The following is a 27877-nucleotide window of genomic DNA, read 5'->3' as shown; positions in this document are numbered from 1 at the left end:
CATTTCAAGTTGTCCCAGGGAGGGACCAGTGAAAAGACTGAAGAGGTGTTATCCTGTAAGAACAGCGCTAACTCTTTGCACCGTTCCTTCACATCTGATTTGTTCCCAGGCACTTCGGTGTTCAAGCACATGAATGTTTTTTTTAGGTTTCCGGGTGAGAATCTGAAGAGAAATTGAAATGACAGCATGATCAGAGATTATAATTGGCTCAAATGAGGAGGCCATGGCGCCATGGACATATTGAATTGTCAAATAATATTCAATCAATTCTTGGGAAACCTATGTGTGATGGAGATATGAAAGTAAAGTCAGTCCCAGTGGGTTATGAAGCCTCCATACATCCACAAGATAATAAGAAGTGCAAAACAAACGCATTGCCTTGTGTGCTTTATGGATTCTATATTTAAAGGCAGAGATCCTGTCTATTATAGTATCCATCTGTAAATTTCAGTCATCACCCAAGAAAATTCGGGCCTTTCGTGGTAGTAGAGCCAACTTGGCAGATAGCTTGGACCAGAATAGGAAGTTATCAGTGTTAAGGGCGTAGATGTTAACCACAAATAATTTATATCTCTGGATTTCAGGCGGGTGAACAACCATGTGCCTTTGTCATCCTGCTCTGAGACAATAATAGTTAGACCTGAAGCCTTTGACTTGAGCGTGACCATATTATTTGTCTTGGAGGTTGCCGGGGAGCAGGATAAGTTGCTCACCCTTCAGAATGGAGTTCCCACTTTTGTTTGGGGGTATGGCCCCATGCAAATGGGGGACTCACTTTGCTGTATCACCAACGTGGGCCGAGAGGCTAATATGACCTTAGGAGGCGCATTTACAGTTTCCCCAAAAAGGTGGTGCATTGTCAGTGCACCCCTTGCGGACATCCCTGTGGACGGGTGAAAGGGGGTCCCATGAACTCCCCAGACTCCCCTTACAGGCAGTCATTCACTGCACCTGCCTGCAAGGGAATCTCTCTCCCCTCTTCAAAGTGCAGCCGTGTTGCCGCCTACGCAGAGAAACACAGAGTGGCATTGAAGCAGCTGCTCCATATTTCGCTGAATGAGCTACCCCCAGGGTAGTGCGATTTTGCAGCTGCCTCGAGGGTAGTGAAGTCCTCATAAGTGGGCACACTGTTCCTGTGTGCATTTGGCTCACCTGTTTATTACAGGGAAAGTGCACCCTATGTGTAATACGACCCCATGTTGGAATTGAAAACTTGCAATCAGGCTCTAATTCTGGCCAAACAAAGAGATTTTCCAGTACTTTCTCTTGCGGTTTTGGGCACAGTTTTTGCATTGGGAATGAGACCTCAGGTAATTAGAACTCTACCTGGGGTGGGGAATCTTGAATATATAGGTCTCTTTGTTCCTAGCTCCATGGCACAACTAACCGTCATGTATCGCATCGTCTGTATAATATTACACCTTCTATGTGTATTGTTTACTGTGTAGCATTGTTTTTATTTATTTTTTCGTTTCCACAATTGCTGTGTATATTTCATTTTGTCCTTTCTACCAACTTATTGTAAAGTGCTCTGATATCCTTCGGGATCTTGTTCACGCTATATAAAACCAGCCACTGCCCATGGAGGGAGTTTCGGTGGGACGGGGGAGGGGCAGGGTGAGGGGGTGCTAAAAACTGGAGTATGGATAATTGAAGGTAAGTAAACAATTTAATAAATAAAACGAATTTCGTAGCGCAGCCTGCATCGCATTTTGCACCCCCCACCCTGCCCCGCCTCTCCGCCCCACCGAAACTCCCTCCACGGGCCGTGGCTGTATAAAACTTTATAAATAAATAAATGTAAATGTAAAGAGGATATTTCAACTGATCTCAGGTTTTATTGACCTACCAAATATGCTTCTTTCAGTCTCTTTCCCCTATGTTCTGGCGGAAAAGTAGGGATCTTTATCCCTCTTACGGAATGATGCTTTGTATCGTGAACTGTCAAGTTAAGAATGAGGACATCCACTTTTAAAAGCTAAAAATGTTGTATGCTCTTGTACAAATCACATCGATGGTAGGCAGTACATTGTGTCATAACATACACTTTTGAATAATTTACATACGATTCAATTGTACAGTATGAAAAACCTTTGAGTTTATATTCCAAAATATATTTCCTCTTTTGTTATATTCTATTTCCACATGGGTCAACTGTAAGTAATCAACCTATTTACCATCAACCCCATCAAGATGATTTAGCATATATTGTCAATGCAATTCGGGCCGGGCTTGGTTCATTATCAATAGACTCAAGGGTTCATTCGATAGTGCTGTATACAGAGCTCGAGAAAACCCATATCCTGTAGACGTCTTTGTATCTTTATTTGCATTCTGTTCTCCAGAACACCCCTTATCTTGGTAAACATCTTTGTATCTTTACTTGCATGCACTGCTCCAGAACAACCCGCATCCTGTTGACATCCTTCTATCTTTGTAGTATGCAGTGCTAGGATGTAAACTTTCTTGCATCTTTACTTGCATACAGTGTGTTATATCCTGTACATTTAAGTGCCTATGTAATTTATGCTTCTACTCCTTTAATTGCATGTGCCATGTTGTGTTTCCTTTTGATTCTACATTCTTAACAGAGCTTTGCTCATACAGCATTCTCTACTGTTAATCAGTTGTAACCTGTATCCTGCTGTGTCAGGACTGGATGATGTGCTGTCAAATAAACCTACTTCAAACTACAAGCTTATCTGGATTATTACAAAATTGGCGACGAGGACAACCTTACTCCAGCCATCTACAGCACAGGAGCGGAGTTTGAACTCATTTTGGATATATTTACGCTTTTCTTCTATTTTTTTTGCCTTTGAAAAAACTACCTGCTACTGAAGAATTTTCCTGCTTTGTTTTCTGCTAATATTCCTAAGGATCTACCAAGATTGTCTTTCTTTTTGGACCCTAAACATTATTTTTTTCGGCTTTCTAGCCTTTAAAGCTCTTTGGCATCTTTTAACTTTCTGGCTGCTTCGACAACGCGGCGCATTGTTTATCAGCGCACTCGTCATCGGCTTTGAAGCGAAGATCGTCATCGCCTTGGAAGCGAAGATCGTCATCGGCTTGGAAGCGAAGATCGTCATTGTCTTAGTAGCAAAGAAGCAACGCCATTGCCTAGCAACCTGTACATTCTTTCTACGCGACGTGTTGTTTCATGTAGCGTCATCACGCTACGTTAAAACGTCATCACGCACGTTACGTGCCTCCATTTTGTTTGCTTCGTTGCTTGGCAACATTTTCACGGAAGTTTCTCCGTATTTTAGATCGCATAACATTAGCGCTTTCACTAATAAGTGCACTACAATGTTAGCGCTTACCTTTGTTTTCATTTTTTTTATTTATGCTCTTCATTTCTGAAGTTTTGGCAAGATTTCTACAAGCCATTTACAGCACTTCTGCAATTCTTCTCATATGCTACAAGCTACCTGATTTCACATGGTATAAGTACATTGACATTTTACTATTTTCTTCAGTTCTACTGTATTACTTTGCAATTAATTAATTATTCATTTATTTTACTCATTTTATTTTCACTATGCAGTTTGATCCTCCTGCAAAATTTTTGCAGGTTAAAGGTGATCCTCCTATGCCCTGGTCAAGGTGGAAGGAGGAGTTTTTCAATTATATGAAAGCTATTGATGGAGAGCGTATGGGAGCAGAGAGAAAAAAAAGTATACTGTTACATTGTTTAGGCTCTGAAGGTCAAGAGATATTTAGAACCTTGCCTCAATTCTCTGCGCCTGGTGGAAGTGGTGATTCTGTGAATGTTTACACTGAGGCCCTTGGTAGATTAGAGAAACGTTTCAAGCCTACCGCTAATATTGCTTTAAATCGTTTTAAATTTTATACTAGAGCGCAAAAACAGGAGGAATCTTTTGATGATTTCCTCACTGCTTTAAGAGCTTTGACTTTACATTGCAATTTTGGTGCCATGGCAGATGAAATGATTCGTGATCAGATTATTGTCCATGTGAAAAACAAAAAGGTTCAAGATAAACTATGGTGCATAGGTGACCCTAATTTGGAAGAAACTATAGCCATTGATAAGTCCACAGAAATGTCAGAAAAGTGGATGGATATAGCAGTTAAACAAACTACAAGTTCCAATTCTACTAAAACTAATGCAGAAGAAGAAGTATGTATTGTTAAACCCAAAGTTGATGAAAAAAATGTTATTCCTTTTCAATCTAAATTTAAAAATGCTGTTGGTGTTAATAACAGAAGATCAGATTTTAATAATTCATCGTTTTCATGCTACAGATTTGGTAGTAGATCACATATTGCCTCCTTTCAGGGCTGTCCTGCTATAAACAGAACTTGTAATATTTGCAACAAGTTAGGACATTTTAGCAATGTATGTAGAGAGAGAAGGTACAATTCTCAAGCTCGTACTGGACGATCTGTCATTCCTACTCCCACTAAAATATCTTCCGTTGGTATTATTGATGAAGTCAAACATGAAGTTGAGCGTGGATATGTTGTTTCTATTCTTCAAAGTGATTGTGTGGGATCAACCAGTAGGAAGTCTCCCAAATGTACTTTTCATGTTTCATCTATTGCTATTGAACTCATGGTAGATTCTGGATCTCCATGGACGATTATTACCAGAGAGTATTTTAATGAAAAATTAACAACTGTATGTAACAGATCTGATTTACAACCTTCAGATATATTAGCTGAAAGTTTCAATGGAAATATGATCGATATTGAAGGTTTCTTTAATGTTCTTTTATGTTTCAGAGGAAGGTCAGCTCAAATTAAGCTTTATATTGCTATCAAAGGAGTCAATGTACTTGGTTGGCATGACCAATGGGAACTTGGTATCACGTTAAATCCACGTGCCAAGGATCCCATCTCCTTATGTAGTGAACAAGATATGATAAATTCCATTTCTGACATTCATGGAAAAGATAATGTAATTATATCCTGGAGTGAAAAATGTAATAAAGTTTTTTGTGACCGTTTAGGGAAATTGGAAAATTTTGCACACAAAATTGTTCTTAAGGAGGGTGCAGTTCCAGTCAAACAAAAGCTAAGAGGGGTTCCTCTAAACGTTAGGGATGAGCTAAAAGAAATGTTGGACGACCTACTTAAAGACAATATCATAGAGCCCATTGAATCGTCTGAATGGGTTTCGCCCATTGTTTTGGTGCGCAAACCCGACCAAAAATTAAGGGTCTGCATTGATTTGAGGGCTCTAAATTCTAATATTGTTATAGATTGTCATCCCCTTCCAAATATTAATGAGCTTGTTTCCTTGTTTGATGGTGCGCAGATTTTTTCCACTTTAGACCTTAGATCTGCGTACCATCAAATTGAGCTTACTGAAGATTCCAAGAAATATACAGCTTTCATTACCCCCATGGGATTGTTTCAATACAGAAGGATGCCGTTTGGGTTGGCATCTGCGGCCTCTGTTTTCCAACGTGTCATGTTCCAAATCTTTAGAGATCTCGATAAATTTGTAAAGTGCTTTCAGGACGACATTTTGATTTTCTCAAAAAATGAAGCTGAACATAGTTCACATTTAAGTTGTGTGCAAAAGATTATAAAAATCTGGTCTTACCCTCAAGGCACACAAATGCAAACTTTTTAGGAAGTCGGTTGAATATTTGGGCCACACTTTGTCGGGGGAAGGTCTTGTTCCTAAAAAATCTAATGTTGATGCTATTCTCAGTGCTCCAGCCCCAAAGAATAAGGAACAACTTCTTTCTTTCTCTGGAATGTGTGAATATTACAGTAAATTTGTTGTAAATTTTGCCACCAAAATGGAACCTTTGAGAAAACTTTTAAGACAGTGCAATAATTTTGTATGGGAGACTGAACAGGAAAAGGCTTTCACTGATATTAAACGTGATATTGTTAATTCCCCGACTTTGAAACCATTTAGGATTGGAAAGAAGTGCATCATCACTACTGATGCAAGTTTGTATGGTCTTGGGTGTGTGCTATCTCAGACAGATGGTATTTTAGAATGGAATGTAGCTTTCTCCTCCAGAACTTTGAATGAAACTGAGCGCAGGTATGCGGTTATTGAACGTGAGTTGCTTTCCTGTGTGTGGGCCATTGAACACTATAGAATTTATATTTGGGGCAGTGAGTTTATTTTAAGGACTGACCATAAACCGTTGGTGCATATCTTATCTGCTGGTGGTGGTTGGAACTCGACGGCTAGGATTGCACGTCTTTCATCTAAGCTACAGGAGTACAATTTTACAGTTGAATATATGCCAGGGAAGAAGAATGTTACTGCCGACTGTTTATCACGCCTTCCGTGTGAAAGTAAAGTTGACAGTGTGAATGGTCTTAGTGAAGTTGATTTTGTGTTAGGGTTGACAGATCTAGTATCCTCTCAGTATCAAGATATTTCTGAACAGTTTTGGATGGAATGCCAGAATAAGGATGAGAAATTTGTTAAGTTAAAGAAATATCTTCTAGAGGGTTGGCCTAGCAAAAACAATGTTGGAGATGATTTGCTACCATTTTACAACATAGCGGAAGAGTTATGGTGTGAAGGTGGTATGTTTTTCAAATCTGAGAAATGTATTCCACCAAGTGGAGTGCAAGAGCTCATTCTCAAATTAGCACACAAGACTCATCCGGGAATTTTGGCCATGAAGCGTATTATAAGGTTACATTTCTGGTGGCCTGGTATGGACAGGTTCATAGACCGTACTGTTAGAGAATGCAGTGAGTGCTGTACCAGTGACAAGATGTTAAAATTACACGTTCCACCCCTTAAGACAGTGAAATGGCCAGAATTTCCGTGGAGCAAGATAGCTTTTGATATATCGGGGCCTTTCCAAGTATTACCGGAAGGTTCGCATTTTGCGTTGGTCATTATAGATTACCATTCTAAATGGCCAGAAGTGAAATTTGTAGCTAAAATCACTTCTGAAGCTGTCATTTCCTTTTTCAAAGAAGTTTTTGCTAGGGAAGGCTGTCCTTCGGTATTGGTCTCAGATAATGGTGTGCAGTTAGTCTCCGCTGAAATGAAATTGTTCTTACAATCTTGTAACATCAAACATATATGTACATCACTTTACGAACCACATGAAAATGGACAGGTTGAGCGTTTTAACCGTGTTTTGAAGGGTTTTGTCTCTGATGCTATCAAGGAGAAGGGAAATTGGTTGAACTGTATTAGACAGAAACTTTGGACTTATCGTATAACTCCTCATACTACCACAGAGATTAGTCCGTTCAAATTACTTAAAGGAAGGGATCCTGCGTCAGACACGTGTCCCTGGTGGTTCAAGGAAAAATGTGAAGGTCTGGGGGAAAGTGTGGTAGATATCAAAGAAGTTGCAAGGAGAGTCAGTGGGAAACAAAATAAGTCTGCAGTTTGGTACAACAAGAAGTGGAAAACAAAAGAGCATGATTTGTGTGTTGGTGATTGGGTCAGAATTTTAAAACCCTTTTTAGTCAGCAAAGGTATGAGTAAGTTTGGCAGACCAATTCAAATCAAAATAGTTTTCAGTAATTCTGTTATTACTCAAGATGGCAAAGTCTGGAATTTGAGCAGGGTTGCTAAATGTCCTACACAAGATGTTTCTCAATTCCAGTCTCATGATAATGTTGACAAAGGACACACTCCTGATGGTGGGTCCGACTCTTTTTCTGACTCAGTAGCTTCAAGAATTAAAGATGATAGGCGAGTCAGAAGAAGACCGATTTCATTGCAAGATTTTGTATAGCATGTCCCCTTTTGTCTTTAGTTGTTTTAGTTTTATATTCTTTACTTTTATTTAAAGAGGGAGGTGTGTTATATCCTGTACATTTAAGAGCCTATGTAATTTATGCTTCTACTCCTTTAATTGCATGTGCCATGTTGTGTTTCCTTTTGATTCTACATTCTTAACAGAGCTTTGCTCATACAGCATTCTCTACTGTTAATCAGTTGTAACCTGTATCCTGCTGTGTCAGGACTGGATGTTGTGCTGTCAAATAAACCTACTTCAAACTACAAGCTTATCTGGATTATTACACAGTGCTCCAGGACAACCCATACCCCGTAGACATGTTTGTATACAGTTCTCCAGAACACCCTGCATCATGTTGAGGTTCATGTATCTTTACTTGTATGTAGTGCTAGGAACACTCTGTATCCTGTAAACTTCCTTGTAACTTTACTGCGTACAGTGCTCCAGGACAACCCATATCCCGTAGACATGTTTGTATCTGGATTTGTATACAGTTCTCTAGAACACCCTGCATCCTGTTGGCGTTAATGTATCTTTACTTGTATGTGGTGCTAGGAACACTCTGTATCCTGCAAACTTCCTTGTATCTTTACTTGCGTACAATGCTCCAGGACAACCCATATCCCGTAGACATGTTTGTATCTGGAATTGTATACAGTTCTGCGGAACACCCTCCATCCTATTGACGTTCATGCATCTTTACTTGTATGTGGATCTAGGAACACTCTGTATCCGTAAAAAAAGGAATAATTTTCCTTCGTGGTCGTCTGTCAAAATCCACCCCCCACCTGACCCACTGCTCTTACCTGAACGGGCAGCGACTGTATGCTACTCCAGAGCACCTTGTATCGTATAGATGTCCTCATATAATTCTTTACTTGTGTACACTATATCTTTATTTGTATATACTGCTGCAGGGCACCACGCTTACTGTAGATGTCTTTGTTTCTTTACTTGTATACAGTGTCCAAAACATTGTGTTTTTTGGTAGGTGTCTTCACGTCCTATTGAAATAGTATTTCCCCTATACCACTCTTTGTGCCCTGAGTCATAGTCATTAACATTTCTCAAACTGAACAATCACATTGTATATGAATTATTCAGAGCACTGCCTGACGAGACAATGTGCAATCTAGATTGTTGCATCGATTTGCATTAATGGTCACCCAGCCAGAATGGAGACCCTTTATTGGCACTCTATGATTCAATAAAGGAAAGTATATTTTATGTTGAAATTGTTCATTGACTCAAGGTATTCAGTGAAGAGAACTTTGGAGTAGAAATCAATTCACCTCCATGTGCCTTAATATTCTTACCTACCTAGTCTTACCTGCAAAAATTAAAGTAGTGATGTCACCGTGCTGTATGTTATATTTAAAATCTAATTTACCAAATCTATATATTCTATTGCAGAAAATAATCATTCCTAAAAATCTGAAAAACCTTACCTACATCTAATTTTCAGGGATTTTCTTCCTAAACATAGAACACTCGCGTAAGCGGCACATATGTAGATTCCTACAAATGGATGCATTCTGTAGGAAATGTTGTGTCGGAAGTTGAAAATACAAAGGAAGATTACAGAGCGCTGTCCTCAGGCTCTACAGTATTCGTTTCTATTGGTTCCAGGTGCTGGACAGGGTCCCAGTATGGATCTCTGCCTCCATTGGGTGATTTGAGGATTCCCTTTATAGGCGAGGCCCTTGTATGTTCTAAGGCCTTTGGATCTCTGTAAGGTGGCCCGAGTGCTCAGTTCCAGTGGCTAAGATATTGCACCACGTGTCACAAATGTTTAGAAGAAATAGGAATCCTCGCTGTGGCTGCACACCTGATATTGCATTTAAATTGTGTGTAAATGTAAATTATTTTAAAATGTTAAAAACTATTTTTAGTGTGCGCCCAGACTGGTTGTTCTGTTCAGTAAAATCCCTTGATCATGGTTCTACAACTTTTTCTGTAGTGAGAGCAACTTCTGATCATTGAAAATCATCGTGAGCTACTAAACAACTTGCACATTGCTACCAGACACCCCACACCCAGTTTCTTTCACTTGAAGGCTAATGTTCATAGAGCCAGATACTATGGTTTGAAAAACATCATTGACTAGGGGCACTATGACAGGGCCAACATGTGTGACCGTGAGTGTGGTCTTTGAGGATGTATGCACATGATTCTGTATGAAAGGGATACATGTGTATGGTTGACTGAGAGCCTATGTGTATGTACTTGTGGCACAGGAAATACCTTTCACCATATGTGTCACTGTAAAATGTATAATACAAACATAAATACCATTTTTATGGGAATAATTTATAGTGTGAAAAATGTTGAACAAAAATAATCACAGTATGTAACACTGTTCTGCACTTTAAATTTCTCCTACTTGCAGAAGGCCTGCTGTTTGTAAATTCAATACATTTAAATGGTAGAAAATGAAAATGAATGGTTAATTCAGTCATTAAGTTGACTTTTGTTTTAATTTTCTTCCATTTAAAACCATTTAGAAGCATAATTTTGCTCTCATGTTTCAATATTGAGTTGACAAAAACTTTTGTTAAAGAGTGAAATATTTTAGTGCTTCAGTCGTTCACCTCTGTGACCCCGCCTGGCCCATAAATCTGACTGAGCACTGCTCCTTATCAGGCCCTTTGTTTTGCAGCCTGGTGATAATAATGTAAAAAAAACGCAATGGTCCCTTTACTTTCAAAGGAAAATGAGACACTGGCTTATTAATTCCCTGAAGTCTGTGAGATACTCTGAAGGTGTCTGGTAGCTACTGGTAGCTCAGAGACTGGTTGGAGACATCTGCCTTAATTGTAGGGCCAGCAGTAGTCTTTTAAAAGAATAAGTAAGCAGGAGCAGCTCTTCTGCTAAGGTGGAGGAGCATTCTGCAACTGCTCTGAGAGCAGGAGAAAGGAAAAATAAAGTTATACCACCATTATTATCATTTAATTATTCACTACTGGGTTAGGTTAGGGTGGGGCTGGGGTCATTTGGGCGGAGTGGTTTGCAAACCTCAAGTGTGCATGAATGTTTAGCTAGCCCTCTTCGGCCAGCCAAACAGTCATGCGCAATTTGCATGTTCCACCAGGCTGCATTACACTGCCAGGTGAGGAACATGCCCAGACTCACATTCCACGTCTGAGCGCCGAACCACACTGCTCTGACCAATCACAGCGCTGTATTGCAGCGTTGTGATTGGCCAAGGGGAAGGAGCCTGTGTTTTTCCTGCTTCGGCCAAAGCTGAGGAGAAGGCGGCTTGGGAAGGGACCAAAATAAAGGAGAGACTTAGGCTGGCAAAAGGTAAGTGTTTTTGTATTTATTTTTTGTCCGTCCATCGTTCCGCCACCCCCGTTTCCTGCAGCTGTCACTGTAAATAAGGCTGGTTCTTCTTCAGGAACATTGTAGCAAACTTTACTGAAGAAATCTTTGCAGGTATTGCTTCAGTTCCTGGCTTCTGACATGTTACAATCCCCTGTGCATTGCAGGCCAAAACTCTTCATCCGGGTGCTAGCTGCCAATGTCACACAATTGTCCTTGCTTCTTTGTCATTCAACATCTCCGTTCCAAATGCAGCCCAATGGAGGACAAAGATTAGATAATGATCTGAAGCAACACTTGCAAACAATTCTCCATTAAAGCCTGCAACCATGTGTCTGAAGAAGAACTCGACACCAGTGTATTCATTTCAAATACCACATGATTGTGGTGCCCAGACTACTGCTGGGCATTCAAACTCGACACCTTCTGCACACACATTAAAATCGTGATGCCCAGACTATTGCTAGGTATTCAGACTCGCAGCGCCTAATTTCAAGGAAGGACCTTGCACCACACATTGCCCCTGCCAGCCCTGCCAATGACAGTACCAACATAAAACCTAACCATCACACTCCTACAAGTGTGACAATTCAGACTATTTCAGGCCACACAAAGCTATAATAATGTCATGAGGGGCTGGTATTATTCATTTTCAATGGCATTTGACTCACTAAACACAGTTGTTGTGCACTTCTCAGACAGCGCCACTATGTGGTGGATTTTCACTAGAGCCAGTGATGACAAGTAAGTGCTGGTGCCATGCACTGGAAACACCGGCTCAAATTAAGCACTGCAGACTCGACACCTTCTGCATACACCATGTCGCAGTCAGAGTCCTCACTTTGCCTTCAGTCTCCAGTGTTAGGCTCACGTGGAGCTCCAGTTGCCGTTGTGTGGGGATTCCATTCACAGATTTCAAGCCTGCGTTGCTTCTTTGGACAGCTGCCTCGTTTCAGCAGTGAGCTGGCCTCTGAGAGGAACCGAGAGGGAAGCCACGTGATAAATATGTGCCCCTTCATAGAGTTTCTTTTTCAGGGATGACCAGGCATTATCAAAGGTGAGATTGCCACAGACCAGGGTGCACCTGTAAACCGAGGTACTCTTCCTCTAAGCCAGACCACTGCCTTGCAAAGGTCTCTACACTGGCACCTGACTATGCAAGCAGTTACCTACCCAGGCCCCTTAGGCATCCACCCATCCCATTAGGACACTGACTGGCCAGATGACAGACAAATACTGTCATCATGTAGGTCAGAGGGGAATGCAGCATCGCCAAAAAAGGTTACTGGAGTAATATGTCTTATTATTAGTAAGTGCAACACATTGTACATTATTAAATCTCCGAATTACATTACAAGTGTTTTAGGCAAATGGAGAATACGTATTATGCCAATACTCACCCAATGTTCTATCATTTCCACAGGCAGAAATCAAAACCAGTTGTGTAGCCACTGGGCCATATCACCTCTCAATAGTAAGTGGTAGGTCCGTGCCAATGATTTCTGGCAGGCACTAACAGTTATTTTAGGGGACTAAGAATATTTTCTACCTACTGCTCGGTTCCTGTCTTAGCAGTGAGAGACAGCAGGTTAGTCCTTCTTTTATTTCCAATGGGCAGTGACATAGGAGGCGGAGAGCAAATACAGTGATCCTTTACCATCTCGAGATATTGGTATAATTTCTTCTGTTTCCATGACCACAATGGAAATAAGAAAGGTATTTTGTTTTAACTCCGAGCTGGTGTGCATGCTGCTCACCATACAGCCAACGGGCAGCCAGCTGTCATTGTGGTCAGAGGATTGAGGTGGTAGTGGTGCTACAGCTGTACAAAAGACGTGATACTCTGTTGGCTTATGCCACCACCTCTAAACAAAAATGTAGTGCCTGGCACTTTTTTTAATTTACTGTGAATGAATGTGGCTTTCTACACAACAAGCTATCTCTGCAACTGTCAACCATCCTCTTCTGCAAACGTTTACGCTTTTTGTGTCAATTAGTTTCTTTGGTTTACGTTCAAGCACCGTGAAGCCACTGGTTGGTAACTGTGTTCTATAAATAATGCAGTTAAATAAAATGTGGGATTTTTGCTCCTTCAAAATTTCCTCAAGACTTGTTGGTGTGAACCCATAGTGTCAGCATATTGTATATCTTTGTCCCAAAATACTAGATTTCGTTTTTTTTAAACTCTGATTGCTCTGTTCAAACATCTGAAAATTCTGAAGAAAAGTATACATTTTCAGTTACATTAATTTCATTGCCATTTCAGGTAGTTAAGAAATGGATGTACAGTAGAAGCAGATTTGTAGGGTATTGTATGAAATTCATATGAAAAGAACTCCAGACAGCAGTGCTCAAAGAAATTCTAACACAAATTGATGGCTGAGATGCATCAAAATACAGAGAATGATTAATACATTGCTAAAAAGCATTTTATGTATTTATTTATTTATTTATTTTGGAATTCAGCATTCTCATAAGTATATGTAATGGTTCCGTTGTTATTCACTTGTTTCAAGGATATAAATACTTTCAGACAAGTGCATTGCAATTTCATCATGACAAACTAAGCTGGTCCTGGTCTGCATTTGTGCCTCCTATGTAGCAACGTTTTCCACAATACGGCCACATGGCCATCACTGACCAATCATAATACTTTGTAGTCATGTTATGTGTTTATTCATGGGCACCTTTCCTTTTCTGCCTGCAGGTACATGATCACCTCATTGGACCGCACCCATGCTGGCTTCTATCGCTGCATTGTCCGCAATCGCATGGGAGCCCTGCTGCAAAGGAAGACGGAAGTGCAGGTGGCATGTGAGTGACCTCTTACTTACAAAAACAGTAACTTATAGCACTCTTGATGTTAAGGTATATCTCAACAGCCTGTCATACATAGCTCCTAGAAGTTTCAAAGGTGAGACAGCATATTCTCCCTACAGCTGTAAGAATCTAGACACTAGGACTACAAGTACCATTCGGGACTCCACAGCCCTTTCAACACTCCTGTGGCAACTGCACACGAGAAGTCAAAGCCTAACTTATGGGATGCAGTGAGATATCATGTAAAACAAATGTTACTGATATTTTTAAAAATCTATTGTTTGGACAGGGGTGTAAACTTTTGCAAAGGAATGGATTGTTTTCCATTCACATCAAGCATACAGTACAGCTAAAATGAAGCATTGGATGGTGTTAGCCATAACTGTCCCAGATTCCAATACTAATGGCCTTAAGTGGTGTCAAATATCATTACATGGTAACCCGAAGAACCCCAAAGCCTGTCAGGACATACGTTCCACAGTCAGCATGTATTTCCTTGGACATTTAGGGCCCGATTATTAATTTTGACAGGGCGGGTGGCACACCACTGCCACGTCCCGTACCGCCAAGAGTTGCCGCTGCCCGCCAAATACAACTTAAAAGTGGTCTGGCGGATTGGGTGGCGTGGCAGCTCCTGCTGCAGTGTCTCTTTAAAAGGCGGCAGTGCCTTTGAAAAAGGTTGCCTTTTAAAGATGCACCCCAATGGGAATACCACACAAAGTTCCTGCATGACAGAGGAAACTCATAATATGCTTAGCGGGACCAAGCAATTCCACCAAGCATATTGCTGCCTCGGGACCGCTGCGCCACCCCCGTGGAACAGTGGTTCCCTGGCGGCAGCGGTGGTCCCAGGGCTATCTGATCACCCAAGTAATAATGGGGCGGTCTGACCACCGGTGCAGTGTTGGCTGGACCGCCACTGCCGCGCAAGGGCTGACAGACTCGTAATTGGACCCTTAGAGTAGGATAGGTCAGCCAGCACAAAGCCATATCATGTAATGTCCCCAGTGACCAAATGTAATATGTATAAGGAACTGCCCAGTGTGTGTAATGATGCTGAGCACATTTTGCCAAGTCTGAACAATTCCTTTATATCACACAGTCTCTATTGAACCAAATGCTCTACTAAGCACATATAAGCTGGCCTCCACAATTCCCAAGTTTGCACAATCCCCCAATCTTTTCACATGTGTATGTGTGATTGCCAACTTTGGGAACAAACTCAAGTTGATCAGTAACAAAACGAGTAGTCCGTACATTTCTGAGAATAGGATAAGGGGAGAAAAACAGTGCAAATCAACTAAATTGTGAACAATGTGTTCACCCTACCAATGTCTTCTGCATCCCTCTGTTGTTTGATTTTTTTTTAAAGTATATTTTATTAGCATTTGTAACCATAAACACAGTACATTCTGCATAATATGTACGTTGCATGTTACAAGACACATTTTTTGGAATCCGTATTTATACAAAAGCGCTTGTCGGACCACAAGTGGCATTCCGCTATTATCCCCCGACGGTGTGCGTTCCCAGCAGTAGTGTCTGTAACATTCCATCACGACCAATATAACATTAGCAGAAATTAAACAATACCCAATAACCTCCCCCCTTCCTTTCTTCTGATCCATACCATTTAAGTCTTTGTTTGTGACTACCAATAGTTCAGTATGATGTATCTATTATTCAGATGTTGGGGTGTGTCTTTCCGGTTTCCCACCGGAGTTACCCCCATGAATATCATCCCTATCTTGAGAGTATTGTGTGAGGTGACTCTGATCTTTCTGTAGTTCCGAAATCATTGATGCCCAGGCTAATCTATCATCCTCCGCTTTCTCGTCATTTCTTACAAATTGCATCTGGACCAACTCTGCCGTTGCCCACTCATTTATATCTCGTACTCAGTCTGAATGTTTCAGGGGTCTTGGTTGCATCCAGGCAATCACCACCCATCTTTTGGCTAACACTAGACCCAGGTTTACAAAACGCCTGCTTACTTTTTTATTTTTAGGCGTTGTTAGTAGGCCCACTAACACCGTCCTAATATCCCACGTGACAGTCCAGCCCGTGGCTCTTCCCAGTCTTCCTATTACTTCCTCCCAATAAAACTGCAATGTGGGGCAAGTCCAGATCATATGGATGAATTCCGCCCCCTGAGTGTAACATCTAGGGCAGCAGTCCTCCCAATCAGGGTATATTACATAACGTACGTGGGGTTAGATATACCTGGTATATGACATTGTACTCGAGTAATTTAAAACAAGTATTTGTGCTAACTTTACGAACCCCCCATGTATCTTCTGCCATTCTGCCTCCGTCAGGGGCTCTTCCAGTGTATCATCCCATTTCTGCTGAAAGCGCAGCGACTTTCTTGGAATATCATCTCTTAAGGCTCTATATAAGAACAATATCAATCACCCCTCCCCCGGACCATTTCTAGCATAGTTTTAAGGATACTAGTAACGGGTGGCTCATCCAGAAAAGTCTGCCAGAGTTCTCGTGTGACCCTCGATATTTTGGCATATTGTAAAATTGGCCCAGACCTAGGTCAAAGTCAGTTTGCGCCTCTTCACGGGTCATGAAGCGGCCATTCTTTTATAGATCCCCTATCAATAGACAGCCCCCCCTCCCTCCAGCGACTAATCGACATAGTATCCGCTATTGCTGCAAATTGACGAACCGCCCATAAAGGCATGTCAGGTACATACGGGGCTTGTCGGACTATCCTCCGTAATGCCTCCTCCCAGACAGTTGCCACATGTCGCATTATATAGGGATACCTATCAAGGACCGAAGATCCCATCATTAATAATGCAGTCTGCGACTCCCCCCCCATATGTTCGGCCAACAGATTTTTCTCCCAGTTATCTTCGTCGTCTAATCAGTGAACTGCATATTGTAATTGAGACACCATATAGTACAGGTCCAACCGTAGGACTTCTAAACCACCTACCTCTCATGTTCTTTGTAATGTTGATAGTCTGACTCTTCTTCGCTTTTCCCCCCACAAGAGTGTACCAATGAGGGTGTCCAGGGTGATAAAAAACGATCTCGGTACTACGTAAAAAGAGTATTGTAAGAGATATAGATACCGTGGGAGAATAGTCCTTTTAACAATACCATAAGTGATAGGGGTAAATCAGCCCAGAAACGTACCGACACCCTTAGCCCTTCAAGGACACGTCCCATAATGGCTGCATAAAATGTGTCCTCAGAAGAAGCCTTTCGTATCCCCAGGAATCTTGCCCCTTCAGCGGCCCAAGGGAGGTCTATAGTTGGTCGTACTTCTGTTTGGCAGGCGGCCATCGGCCATCCTACCCAACGGCATCACCCTCGAGTTCCCAGGATTAATACGCAGCCCGAGATGTCCCTCTGTTTTTGATGCCTTCATTAGGAGTGATAAGCACATAATTTACTGGATCTTTTTTACGAATCCCTCCAGGAATCTCTTTAAACCATATCCAGGTAGGTCTTTCTCTCCAATGCCTGTTCATGATTTTTGTTGCAGTAAAATGATGTATTGGGTCAAATTATAATTTTCTATATAGGTGATCTTAAAAATTAGCATTCTTTTTCTATGACTAAAGTAGCCCCTATATATATCTTGCTAACGTACTGCCAACCGCCTTACAGGCACCATTTGCAAGACCTCTGCCAATGACAGGAGCCCTCCAAACCCCATTTAAGGAATGTTGTTCATATCTTGATAAAAAGAAAGGATGATGGTATGGCGTTGGTATGAGCCAGAAGCTGTTGGATTCCCTCGTCTTCCACTCCCATTGTACAAGAGAACCCGCGGGGGTCCTTACCCTTTTAAAGAGGAAGATATCTACCCTTTCTCCGCGGCCCAAGGCACAATATTAGTATTAAATATTGCCTTCGGTGGGTTCTGCGATCATCCCCATAGAAAAGAAATCCTTAGGAGTCCCTCGGGGTACACGAGTGTGATACCAGCAAAGGAACCCTCCAGATTTGGATTTGGTAATGAGGAGTTTGTAAACTGTAGGGACAGTAACCCTGGGGATTACATAGGTCCCTGGGGCCACCATCCATGGCGACGCCCCCAGCCATTGTGATATCCCAGAATTCCTCCCACACGTCCATACACACAAACCACGCTAGTGAAAAACTCCCAGGTACTAGTCCCACCTGGTGACCTTACATGGTGCCATTCGGAGCATGGCAGTGCCCAGCTATTCTACTGCCAGGGCATAGACACATGTCAAGGCCAATTAAGCACAAATAGTTCAGCGAAGTCCACCGAGTTTGTGAAATGGGATGTGTATTTGCACCAAATTTGATCACCCACGTTTTGCCCAAAATTCGCACTGATCTGTAGTTTTTGCCCAGTCATACTCCTGCAAGTTTAACATGGAAGAAATGCATGTGGGGAAGGTATAGCATAGTTGAGCCCTCTGTCGACCTGCAGAATTGAGAGGTAAAACAGCAAGTGGGAAAAGACATATGGTGCAGTCTTCTATGAAGGCACTTTTACCATCCGGTATTCCCGGGCTCTCTGAATGAGGGCCCAGTTGTGCTTTTATATCCTTCTTCAATTTATTCCTTTACTTTGCCTATTCAGATGGCAGCCTAGAATGTACTTCGGTGCTTTGTAATGCACTAATAATATTTGACATGGGCACGCACTGGCAAGACTTCTGGAATTTCTCAATTGTTTGTGATTTGTTTCTTCAACAAACCACATCAATTCTCTAGTACATACTAAATTCAGTTATTGTAGCTTTTTTATTTATCTGGCCTTCCTGCAGCAAACGACCTATCAGGCTCATACAATCAATCGGAGAGTTACTGTTGCTGTGTCATGGTTTAACTTAATTGTTGCATCTCGTTTGAACCTGACCCGTCTGTCATTGCTTATTTCTGCCTGCGTTTCGTTCTTTGGGATGCTCTCTATTTATCCTTGTGTTTTCTCCTGGTCTCCTCTATCTACGTTCTTACTGCACTGCACTGTCATTGGCTCTGTGTAGTGCTGGCCTGTCCAATGAGAACAGTTTTACTATTGATTGTTCCTGCATTGTAAAGCATTCTAAATTCCGTGAGAGAAAGAAGCAGGGACATGAAGTAGATGGGGAAAGAGACCTATTTTCTGTCGCTGGATTAGGTGCACTGTGTTAGTTTTATTGGCAACATCCTGTCAGATATTAAGAGATATTTACCTCACTTTGAACCCTTACCTTCGGCTTGGTTGTTGGACGGGCAGTTAACACTGTGTTCAGATTGCATTAGCCACTGTTAATGCCCTGAGCAGACTGCAATAATTCTTAATTATTTGCAGGGTTGGACTAGCCTTTAAGGCAATCAGGCAGTGCTCGATGGCAGGGAGGGCTCCACCACGTGGCGTCGGAGCGTTGCCCTACTGCTTTCTGGCAGTGTGAGAAGCAGAAACGTAAAATGGTATAAATATAATTTTACGTTTGTTTCTCACACTGCGAGAAAGCAGAAGAAGGGTATGCCTGGTTGGGGGTGGGCGGGTCAGGAGGAGTGGCTTGCCCAATGTTATGGGTGCTGACTGTTTGGTCGGCCCCAGGGACAACCAAACCAGTCATAGCACTCTCCATTTTCTCCATGTTCGCTGCTGCGCAGCCTGCATGGAGAAAATGGCCTCCCCATAGACGTCTGTAAAGACGGCATCCTAGCCAATCGCAACGCTGCCATTGCACCATTGTGATTGGCTTAGGGGAGGCTAGGGAGGCTGCCTGCTTCTTCTTCCTGTGAGCAGAGAGAGAGCAGGAGACGTAATGAGGGATTCCGGGACCGGAGGCAAAGGTAATTTTTATAAAATTAACCCCCTCACACCCACCCCGAATGACCCCCCGCCTCCCACCCACGAGTCATGCCGGCAGCGAATGCTCAATGGGCCAGCCTGACAATGTTAGACCTGTCTGACTTTTTGCGTAGTCCCTCCAATTCATTATTTATTTTGTCCCCTTTTTGCCCCTCATACCTTTATTAATTTTTGTGTCCACTAGTTTTTTTCAAGGTGTTGGTCAAGGGGATAGGTGTTCTTTCACCCTCATAATTTTTCACCTCAGGCCTAGAGGCCTTTTCTGACAGGAATATAGTTGGAGTCACAAAATGGTGGCTACCAACTGTCCCAACTGATAAACCTAGAACCTGTCCCATAGAGTAGAATAGGGCATTCCAGAACCTTCTGGTCCCTTCTGGACCCCTGAGGGTCAGCCTATAAAAGGCGGAATGCTGGACAGCCATTTTGTCTTACTGGAGAGAGTCAGCTGGAGGACAGGCTGTAGCTGAAGGTGGGGGTAGGATAGTCAGAGGGTTGTCCTATTGATTCACCACCCTTCCTCCCTTGGGTTATTTGTCCTGACCCTGCTGCTTTGGATGGCTAGAGACCCTGGGCGCCTGACCAACCCCTAGTCTAGAAATACAGGGGTGTGAAAAGGAGAAGGAGACTGCAGCGCTGCGGAGCGCAGTCCTCTGCCCAGTTGGAGAGACTTTGAAAGAGTGCCCCTTTATCACCAGCCTCTACCCAACACCAGGGGTTAAAAAGTCCCTGAAAAGGGTAGAGAATAGGAGCCTACATGTGAGGAGAACTAGTTTTATCCCCCATCTCCTTGAGTGGTAAAGCAGGCTAGTGCCTTGAGACCCTGTGGGTCCTTACCAGACACGCAGTCGGCAGATCGCCAGTTTCCCTCGTGAGTCAGAGGAAGGAGAGGGGGCCGGATATCCAGTGAGCAGTGCCGGTTTCTAGAGGCAGCGCTGATTTCGCCGTGTGCAGGACCCCGGGGGCACCGGCCGCGTTGTTGTGGTGGTGCCACTGATCTAAAGAGAGGGGGCTGGCTGAAGGAAGTCGGGCACTATCGCGCATGCCCCAGGTGGATCCACTTCTCTTTACCAGGAGGGGTCTTGGAGTGAGCAGGCCCGTGGGGAAGTCACTGTCAGCGGTAGCGTGGCCGAGGCAGACTCCGGACTGGTGCCGCTAGTCTCCCGCGCATGCGCGGAAACACCACTGCTGCCAGAGAGACGACGTGGTCAAGCTGAGGAGAGATTGGTGAGAAAGTAGGCGGGAAGCGAGCACCGGCGCTTCCCCTCTCGTGAAACCCCCCCTTTCCTCTGCTAACGCTCTAACAAGGAGGAGCGGTGCCGAGCAGGGGAGGAGGGACAGCAACGAGCGCAAGAGGAGGTTATTTACCTCCCTCACTGTGGGACAGAGATACTGGCCTCAGGAGCCCCACGCATTGTGACCAAGTAAGGAGGTTATGAGAAGGGGGAAGTTGGAGGCCAGTGAGTCAACTACAAGGGAACCAGACTGCCGAGTGGCAAAACAAGGGATGAGCTAAGACTGGGGAATGATACCAAGCCTCTTTTAAGGAACTTCTAAGAATCCACTTTCCCCACAGGAGGTTTCCCCTCGGTGAACAAAATATCTTAAACCAATCTCTCCCCCTTACTGTGGCCAGAACTGGTGAGGAGCCTATATAGGGCCATTTAAGTGAAGTATAGAAACTGCTTCTTTTGGGAGCTACTGTACTGTGATGTGATCTATTAAAGCCAAATATAGTGACTATTCTGACAATTTTGAGGAAGTTACAAATCCTATGACTGTATGAAAAGTGTAGTAAATTGGAAAACTGTTTAATGTAAAGAATTGGCAACTTTTAGAGTGTTTCTATTTTCATGACAAACTGTAACGTGTTAAACTGAAATTTCAAAAGACAAAAGAGCAAAATCTATTTTTATAAACAAGCTCATATTTTTCCAACATTGGTGTAGCGTCCTTTTTGAGTGTTATTGCGTTGATTTACTGCTGGGTGGTTTGCAACCTTCACACATGTGCCTCTAGTGAATGTGTCTTACCCTAGGCCAGGCTACCCTAGGTGACCTGGCATCCCAGGTTCCAACAGACAAGAAATAGTGTGGCCCGTCTTTTGGCTGTTCGTGGGCCTTGTTTATGGACTTCTGGACTGGTTTTAAATATTGATTATTATTAGAACACTGGAATGTTGAGAGCTCCATTGAAGACAATGGAGTGCTCCGGGCTTCCAATATAGCCTTAGAGCCCGACTTATCAGCCTCCACCCGCCATTAAAGACTCGCTCCAGCGTTGAAGGCCAGAGCCGAAGGTGAGGGCCTTTAACAATGGAACTGACCTTTAATGGCCAGTAGATCCCACTAGGAGGACTCTAAGGCTATTAGAACATTCTACACCTAGAGGGCAAAATGTTCTAATGACTAAAAATAATGGCCTCTCTGAGCCCAAGGGGGTTTAAATCCCCTCAGGCTTGAGAGGCTGTTGTTCACAGCAACAGCTGTGAACAAAAACATCACTGGAATGTTGCTCTGTAGGCTTCTACCGGCCCGTAGAAGCCCAGAGCACTCCATTGTATTCAATGGAGCGCTGCACATTCCAATGTTCTAATGGCTGGTAGTAGCCTGGAGAGCAACATTCCAATGCTTTTTTTTTTTTCACGTCTGTTGCTGTGAACAAAGGTCTCTCACAGCAGGGGGGAGATTTAAACACCATCAGACTCCGAGAGGCCTTAGTTTTTACAAAGTTGTTCTAATATCCTTAGAGCAATCCATAGCAGGCTCTACCGGCCATTAAAGGCCTGCCCCCTTGTTAAGGCTAAGACCTATAACTCTGGAGCGGTCCATTAATGGCTGGTAGAGCCCGCTACTTCGGGCTCTAAGACTATAGTATAACATTCTGCACAGCAACAGTACGCTTTGGTGCCATGATTGAAGGGACTTTTTGGACAAATTGGAGAGCACGTTTTCCTCTCGTTTTTGGCCATGGGAACTTTAGGTGGCCACTTTTGGTGAGGAGGGATTTACTCACAAAGAAATAGCGAACTGAACATGGGCTGGCATCTCCTGTATTTATATACAGAGGAACCGTGCGTTACTGACCTTTTTGAAACAATTTGAGTATAATTGACTCTCTTGCAGAAGGATGTTCTCAAGTGTGTTTGGTTTCTAAACTGTTTTTCGAAGGATAAAACTTTTCTTATATTCTTATATAAACTGCTTTTAGTAGCATGTAACTGTTCTATATAAACGGCTCTAATGCAGTTGTGAAACTGTTCTTAAGGGAAACTTCATGCTAAACTGTCCTAAAGAAAACGGCTAATTAAAGATTGAAATTGTTCTATAAAGCGCTCTGAGGTCCATTGGATCTAGTTCATGCTCAATGAAATTGCAATATAAACAAACATTATTATTTCATTTTACTTGAGACTTCAGTAAAGAGTTGACCAGCCAAAAGGCAGTTCTGTTTTGCATAAAAATACGAGATGGAGGTTTCAAGGCTATTCCCTCTGGACAGGCATTCTATTAATTGAGTACTGTTTACACAAATGGTAGTTTCCACGCATTGGGCAGGCGAAGGAGTGGCAGAGAGGGCCACAGAGACAAAGTGACGTGTACATAGAGTAAGGGAGACAAGGCGAGTGTATTCTCGGCTCAGGTCTGAGCTCAGAGAATTTGGCTGCATTTGAAGAGGTAGTCTTTGAAAATCTGAGTCTTGAATTGTAGGGAGAAGTGAGAGTGTATATGTTATTAACAGCCTCTTCCAGCATCTGTTCCTCTCACTTCATTTCTAAGGCAGGTATTGAAATCTCATTTTATGGATCATCGCTGCATAAAAAAAGCTATTAGCGCTGCACATCATTCTGGTTCATAATTTTTTAAGATATAATAATAGTGTTTCATGCCTAATGTATTCTTTTTTTTTTTTAAAGACAGCCTGTTGTGGTTTGTTTTAATGTCATATTTAAGTACTGTAACATTTTTCTAATCACGCCAAACATTAGAAAGTAATGCATTTTGAAAAATAATAAAAACAAAAATAGATGCCTGATAAAAAGAATTGTCGCATCTACTAGTTAGACGTCTATAAATTGTTTTCTTTGTCATACACATTCTGCCTTTACAGTAATACAATATTTGTGAATTATAAAATAGTAGTTTAAGTAATAATGGTCATTTAAAAAGCACATATCATTTTATGTAATTGATATAACACTAACTTAAGCAATTGATATTGGGCAAGTGATGTATGGTATTTTGTTATCTATATGCTTTTGACAATTTTGATGTAATTTTTAAATTGCATGGTGGTCTTATTGGTGTCCTGTAAGGGACGTCAGCAGGGCCGGACTGGCAGTTGCGGGCACCGGGCAATCCCCCGGTGCGCCGCAAAGGTGGGGGACAGTTTTGGGCCCCTGGGGGCCGTTTTTATTACACAGCCGTTATCGGCCCTGTAACAAAATCAGCCCAAAACCAGCCCGGCAAAGAGCTCCGTCGCACCCCCAACTTCCCCCACCCGGGGTCGGGGGGGGCGAGCACTTTGCCAGGGCCGGTTGTGGTTCCTAGTCCGTCCCTGCACGTCCGCTTTAGCAGCTGCATCCGTGGCTAATACACATGGCCAGTTTTATTTGACGGCTTCGGTAAACAGCCAAGTCTTTAGCTTCTTCCTAAATTGCATCAGGGAAGGTTGATGATACAGAGTAGGAGGCAGTGAGTTCCACCATTTTGCTGCACAGATGGAAAATGCTCCACCTCCCTATATTGCTTTGTTTGATCTAGGAATGATGACGGTTCGTGAAGAGCTAGACCTAAGATTCCTGCTCGGCATATACCCGGAGAACCGTTCCTGAAAATACTTTGGACCAGTCCGATGAAGGACCTTAAGGACCTGGCACATAGCCTTAAAAACAATCCTTTTTCTCACTTGAAGCCAGTGGAGACACTGCAATGATGGGGATACTAGTGAAAACGTGGGGATTTTCAACAGCAGTCTTGCAGCTGCATTTTGTAAAGACTGTAGTTTCTTTACCACATATTTATGAGCGCCTAAATACAGGACCTTACAGTGATCCAGCTTCGAGGAAATGAGACCTGTTAACACTGTTTTTTGCAAGTCAAAGGGAATAAACAGAAAGATTTTTTTCAAGACCTTCAACACTAAAAAGCCTGAAGAAGTGATTGAATTTATTTGCTCAGAAAAGGATAATTGTGTATCAAAAATGACTCCTAGATTTCTTACTTTCTAGACTGGGACTAGTAATGTGCCTAAGATTGACGGCCACCATAAGTCCTTCCATAAAGTGGTCTTTTTTTAAAAAAAAAGCAGCACCTCAGATTTTTCAGTATTCAGTTGCAGACAATTATTTTGCATCCAAATTGCAACTTGAGACATACAGTTGCAGAAGTTCCTTGCCCTCTTGTTTACGTCTGATGAAATACACTACCATCTGAATGTCATCAGCGCAGGAGAGCACTGCTAAGTCATTGCTGTGATTGAGGTTAATAAGGGGGCTAACATAGATATTCAACAGCGTGGGGCTGAGGTAATACCTAGGGAAGCACCACCGGGTAGGGAGAAAAGTTAGGAACTTGCACCCCCATCTCCACCCATTTCTGATACTCAGAAATGAGCTCAACAAGGTCAATGCTGAGTTTCTGAAGCCTAGCAAATGGAGACGCTTTATGAGAAGTGAATGGTGAACCGTATCAAAAGTGGCAGATAAATCCAATAGAATCAATGGAGCTTTGCCACCCTTGTTAACAACCATTCTAAATTCCTCTGAGGCTGCTACCAAGGCCGATTCAGTGCAATGATTTGCTCTGGAGCCGAACTGTGAATAATCAAACAGCAGGTTAGCATCCAGAAAAGCTAGCATCTCCTCATTCATTGCTTTCTCTGGTATCTTAGCAGGGAAAGGTAGGCGGGATATAGGCCTTTAGCTTTCCACCTTCTTTGGATCCAAGGTGGGTTTTTTCACCAGTGGAAGTGTGGATGCCTCTTTCCATATATTCGGAAATTGCCCTGTGGAGGAGTGTGGCTCAATGGTTAGAGCGGCAGACCCTGATGCAGAGTTCTGGCCCGGGACCAGGGTTCAATTCCCGCCTTGGCGGGTCTTGGGCTCAATTTCCTCGGACCTGACCATTCTCGCCTCGGTGCCTATTCTAATCATGGGCCCCACGCTGCAACTCTTGGCAATAGCTTGCTTAACCTCCACACTGGCCCCAACAGCGCTAGGATGCCTGGCTTCACCCTGGGGGTGTCCAGGAGTGCAGGGCCGTTTCTAGGTGTTTTGCCGCCCTAGGCGAGAATTGAAAAATGCCACCCCCTCCCATTTACTACCATCACTCTCTCCCCTGTCATCCAAGCTAGAAGAATGAATGCATTAGATATTTTATTTGTATTTCCTTTTGCGGCAATTGGATATTAGCGTGACTAGGGTATGGCATCTTGTGAAAGCAAACAAAACGGACCCACAACCTCCGGCTTTGAAACAAAAGAACTGTAATTGGAAAGCAGTGAGCTTCTTACACACCGTACCTGATGCAGTATTTACAGCTACTCACCTGGCTTCTTCCTTAGACTTTCCATAGACTTTGTAATGAAATCAAATGGGATTTGAAATGTGCTTAAAATTCTACGTTAAAATAAAAATATTAAAAAAAATAGTAAAGCCAAGATTAAGGCAAATTGTGGGATTCCTAACTGTCTGCTAAATGGTACATGTGAATAACATTTTGTGTGTGGAATTCTCACTTGTGGGCCAGCTGTGACTGGGGCGGTGTGGCAGGAAGGCTACAGCAGAGAACCCCCTCAGCAGGCAGGTTCCTCCTGGCTGCTCTGCTGAATAAGGAAGGGCTCAATGAAAAGAGAGCTGGTGCAACCAGAAGTAAATCAAAACTACTCATAGTGATTGTGTGTGCACGTGGGTGTGTGTGTGGGCTTCAGTGTCTGGAAGAGAGTTTATCTATGTGTGGGGGTTTGCACGCATGTTTGTGGGTGTGTCTGCGTGAATGTGTGCTTAGGTGTCTACCGAGAGGTTGTGTGATTTGCTTAGGTGACTCTCTGGGGAGTCGTGTGTCTTTGGATATCTATGGGGAGTTTGAATGCGTGTGTTTAGATAGGGAGATCATTTGTGTGTGTTTGTGTGTCTATATAGAGGGCTTGTGTATGTGTGCCTGAGTTTCTATATAGCGAGATAATGTGTGTAAGTATACTTGTATGTGTGGAAGGCTGCTTACGTGCATATGTGGGCGAGGGTTGTGGGTACGGGACATTTGTGTGAGAAGGGATGTGTGTATGTGTTGCAGACAGTATGTTTGTGTAGGATTGCTCGCATGTACAATGTGATGCTTCTGTGTTTGTGTGTGTGGTTCGTGTGTGTGAAGTCTGTTAGGGGTTTATGGTGAAAGAAATACCTTTTTAAAAGATGCCATCGTGGGAGGTATTGCTCGAGGTTGAAGTGGGCAGTTCTCCTTCCAAAAAGAGCTTCAGCGAAAACACTTTAAAATAAACTATTTTTAATGTAAACTAAATCGGCGGTACCTGCATATATATGAACCCAAAAGTGGGCTAAATGTGCAGATCTTACATGCTGTGCGGCGCGAGGGGCTTTGTTCCTGTGCCGAAAAAAGCACACCTTGCCATCCTAGAATGACGAGTCCGTCAGAAGCCTGATATTCTGGACTAAATAGAGGGAAAGACCCCTCACCACCCCCTTCCCCCCTAACAGCCCCATGCAGCTCGTCTGGATATTTGGCACAGGGCATACATACATTGCAGCAAGAACTGACACAAAATAGTTCTCATAGGAAATTTGCCTCCCGGGGAGAGGAAATAAGGGTGGGACTGTTGGCTTACTTTGTGAGGAAATTTGTGTAGCGCTGCACTGTGAATAGAATCAGATCTGGGCGCTGAACGAAAGGGTTTGGAATTTTTTTACATCACCACGTGGGACCATGGGTGTTTCGAAGAAGTTGACGGCTGGAAAAGATAACAATCAAGCAGGACAGTCGGGAACAGAACCAAGGAAGATATGCTTTCTAGACCCAAACTAGTTACGAGGGCAAAACCCCCTCCTTGGGCATAAATCAGGCTGTTTATCGCTCTGTGTGTTGAGGCTTGAAATCACTTTATTTTAGATTCTATCCAATATACTTCCAGTTCTTAAAAGTTATTTTATGTGAAAATGGCTGTGTTAGAAGCAGATGACTGTCACGTGTACCTTCTTCGTTGATTTTCA

General features: G+C 42.8%; 1 protein-coding gene across 1 annotated transcript in view; it reads left to right on the top strand.

Moving 5' to 3' along the window:
• The window catches only part of SDK2 (sidekick cell adhesion molecule 2), a 590299-nt gene that overhangs the window by 142530 nt on the left and 419892 nt on the right, over window positions 1-27877 (top strand). Inside the window, exon 3 of the mRNA XM_086929413.1 lies at window positions 13738-13844. Within this exon, the coding sequence (XP_086785539.1) occupies window positions 13738-13844 (107 nt within the window). The remainder of the gene's footprint in view (window positions 1-13737; window positions 13845-27877) is intronic.

Source organism: Lissotriton vulgaris, chromosome 7, assembly GCF_964263255.1.
Source record: "Lissotriton vulgaris chromosome 7, aLisVul1.2, whole genome shotgun sequence".
In the NCBI taxonomy this organism is placed as follows: domain Eukaryota; kingdom Metazoa; phylum Chordata; class Amphibia; order Caudata; family Salamandridae; genus Lissotriton; species Lissotriton vulgaris.
This window is presented reverse-complemented; position numbering and strand designations above follow the sequence as displayed.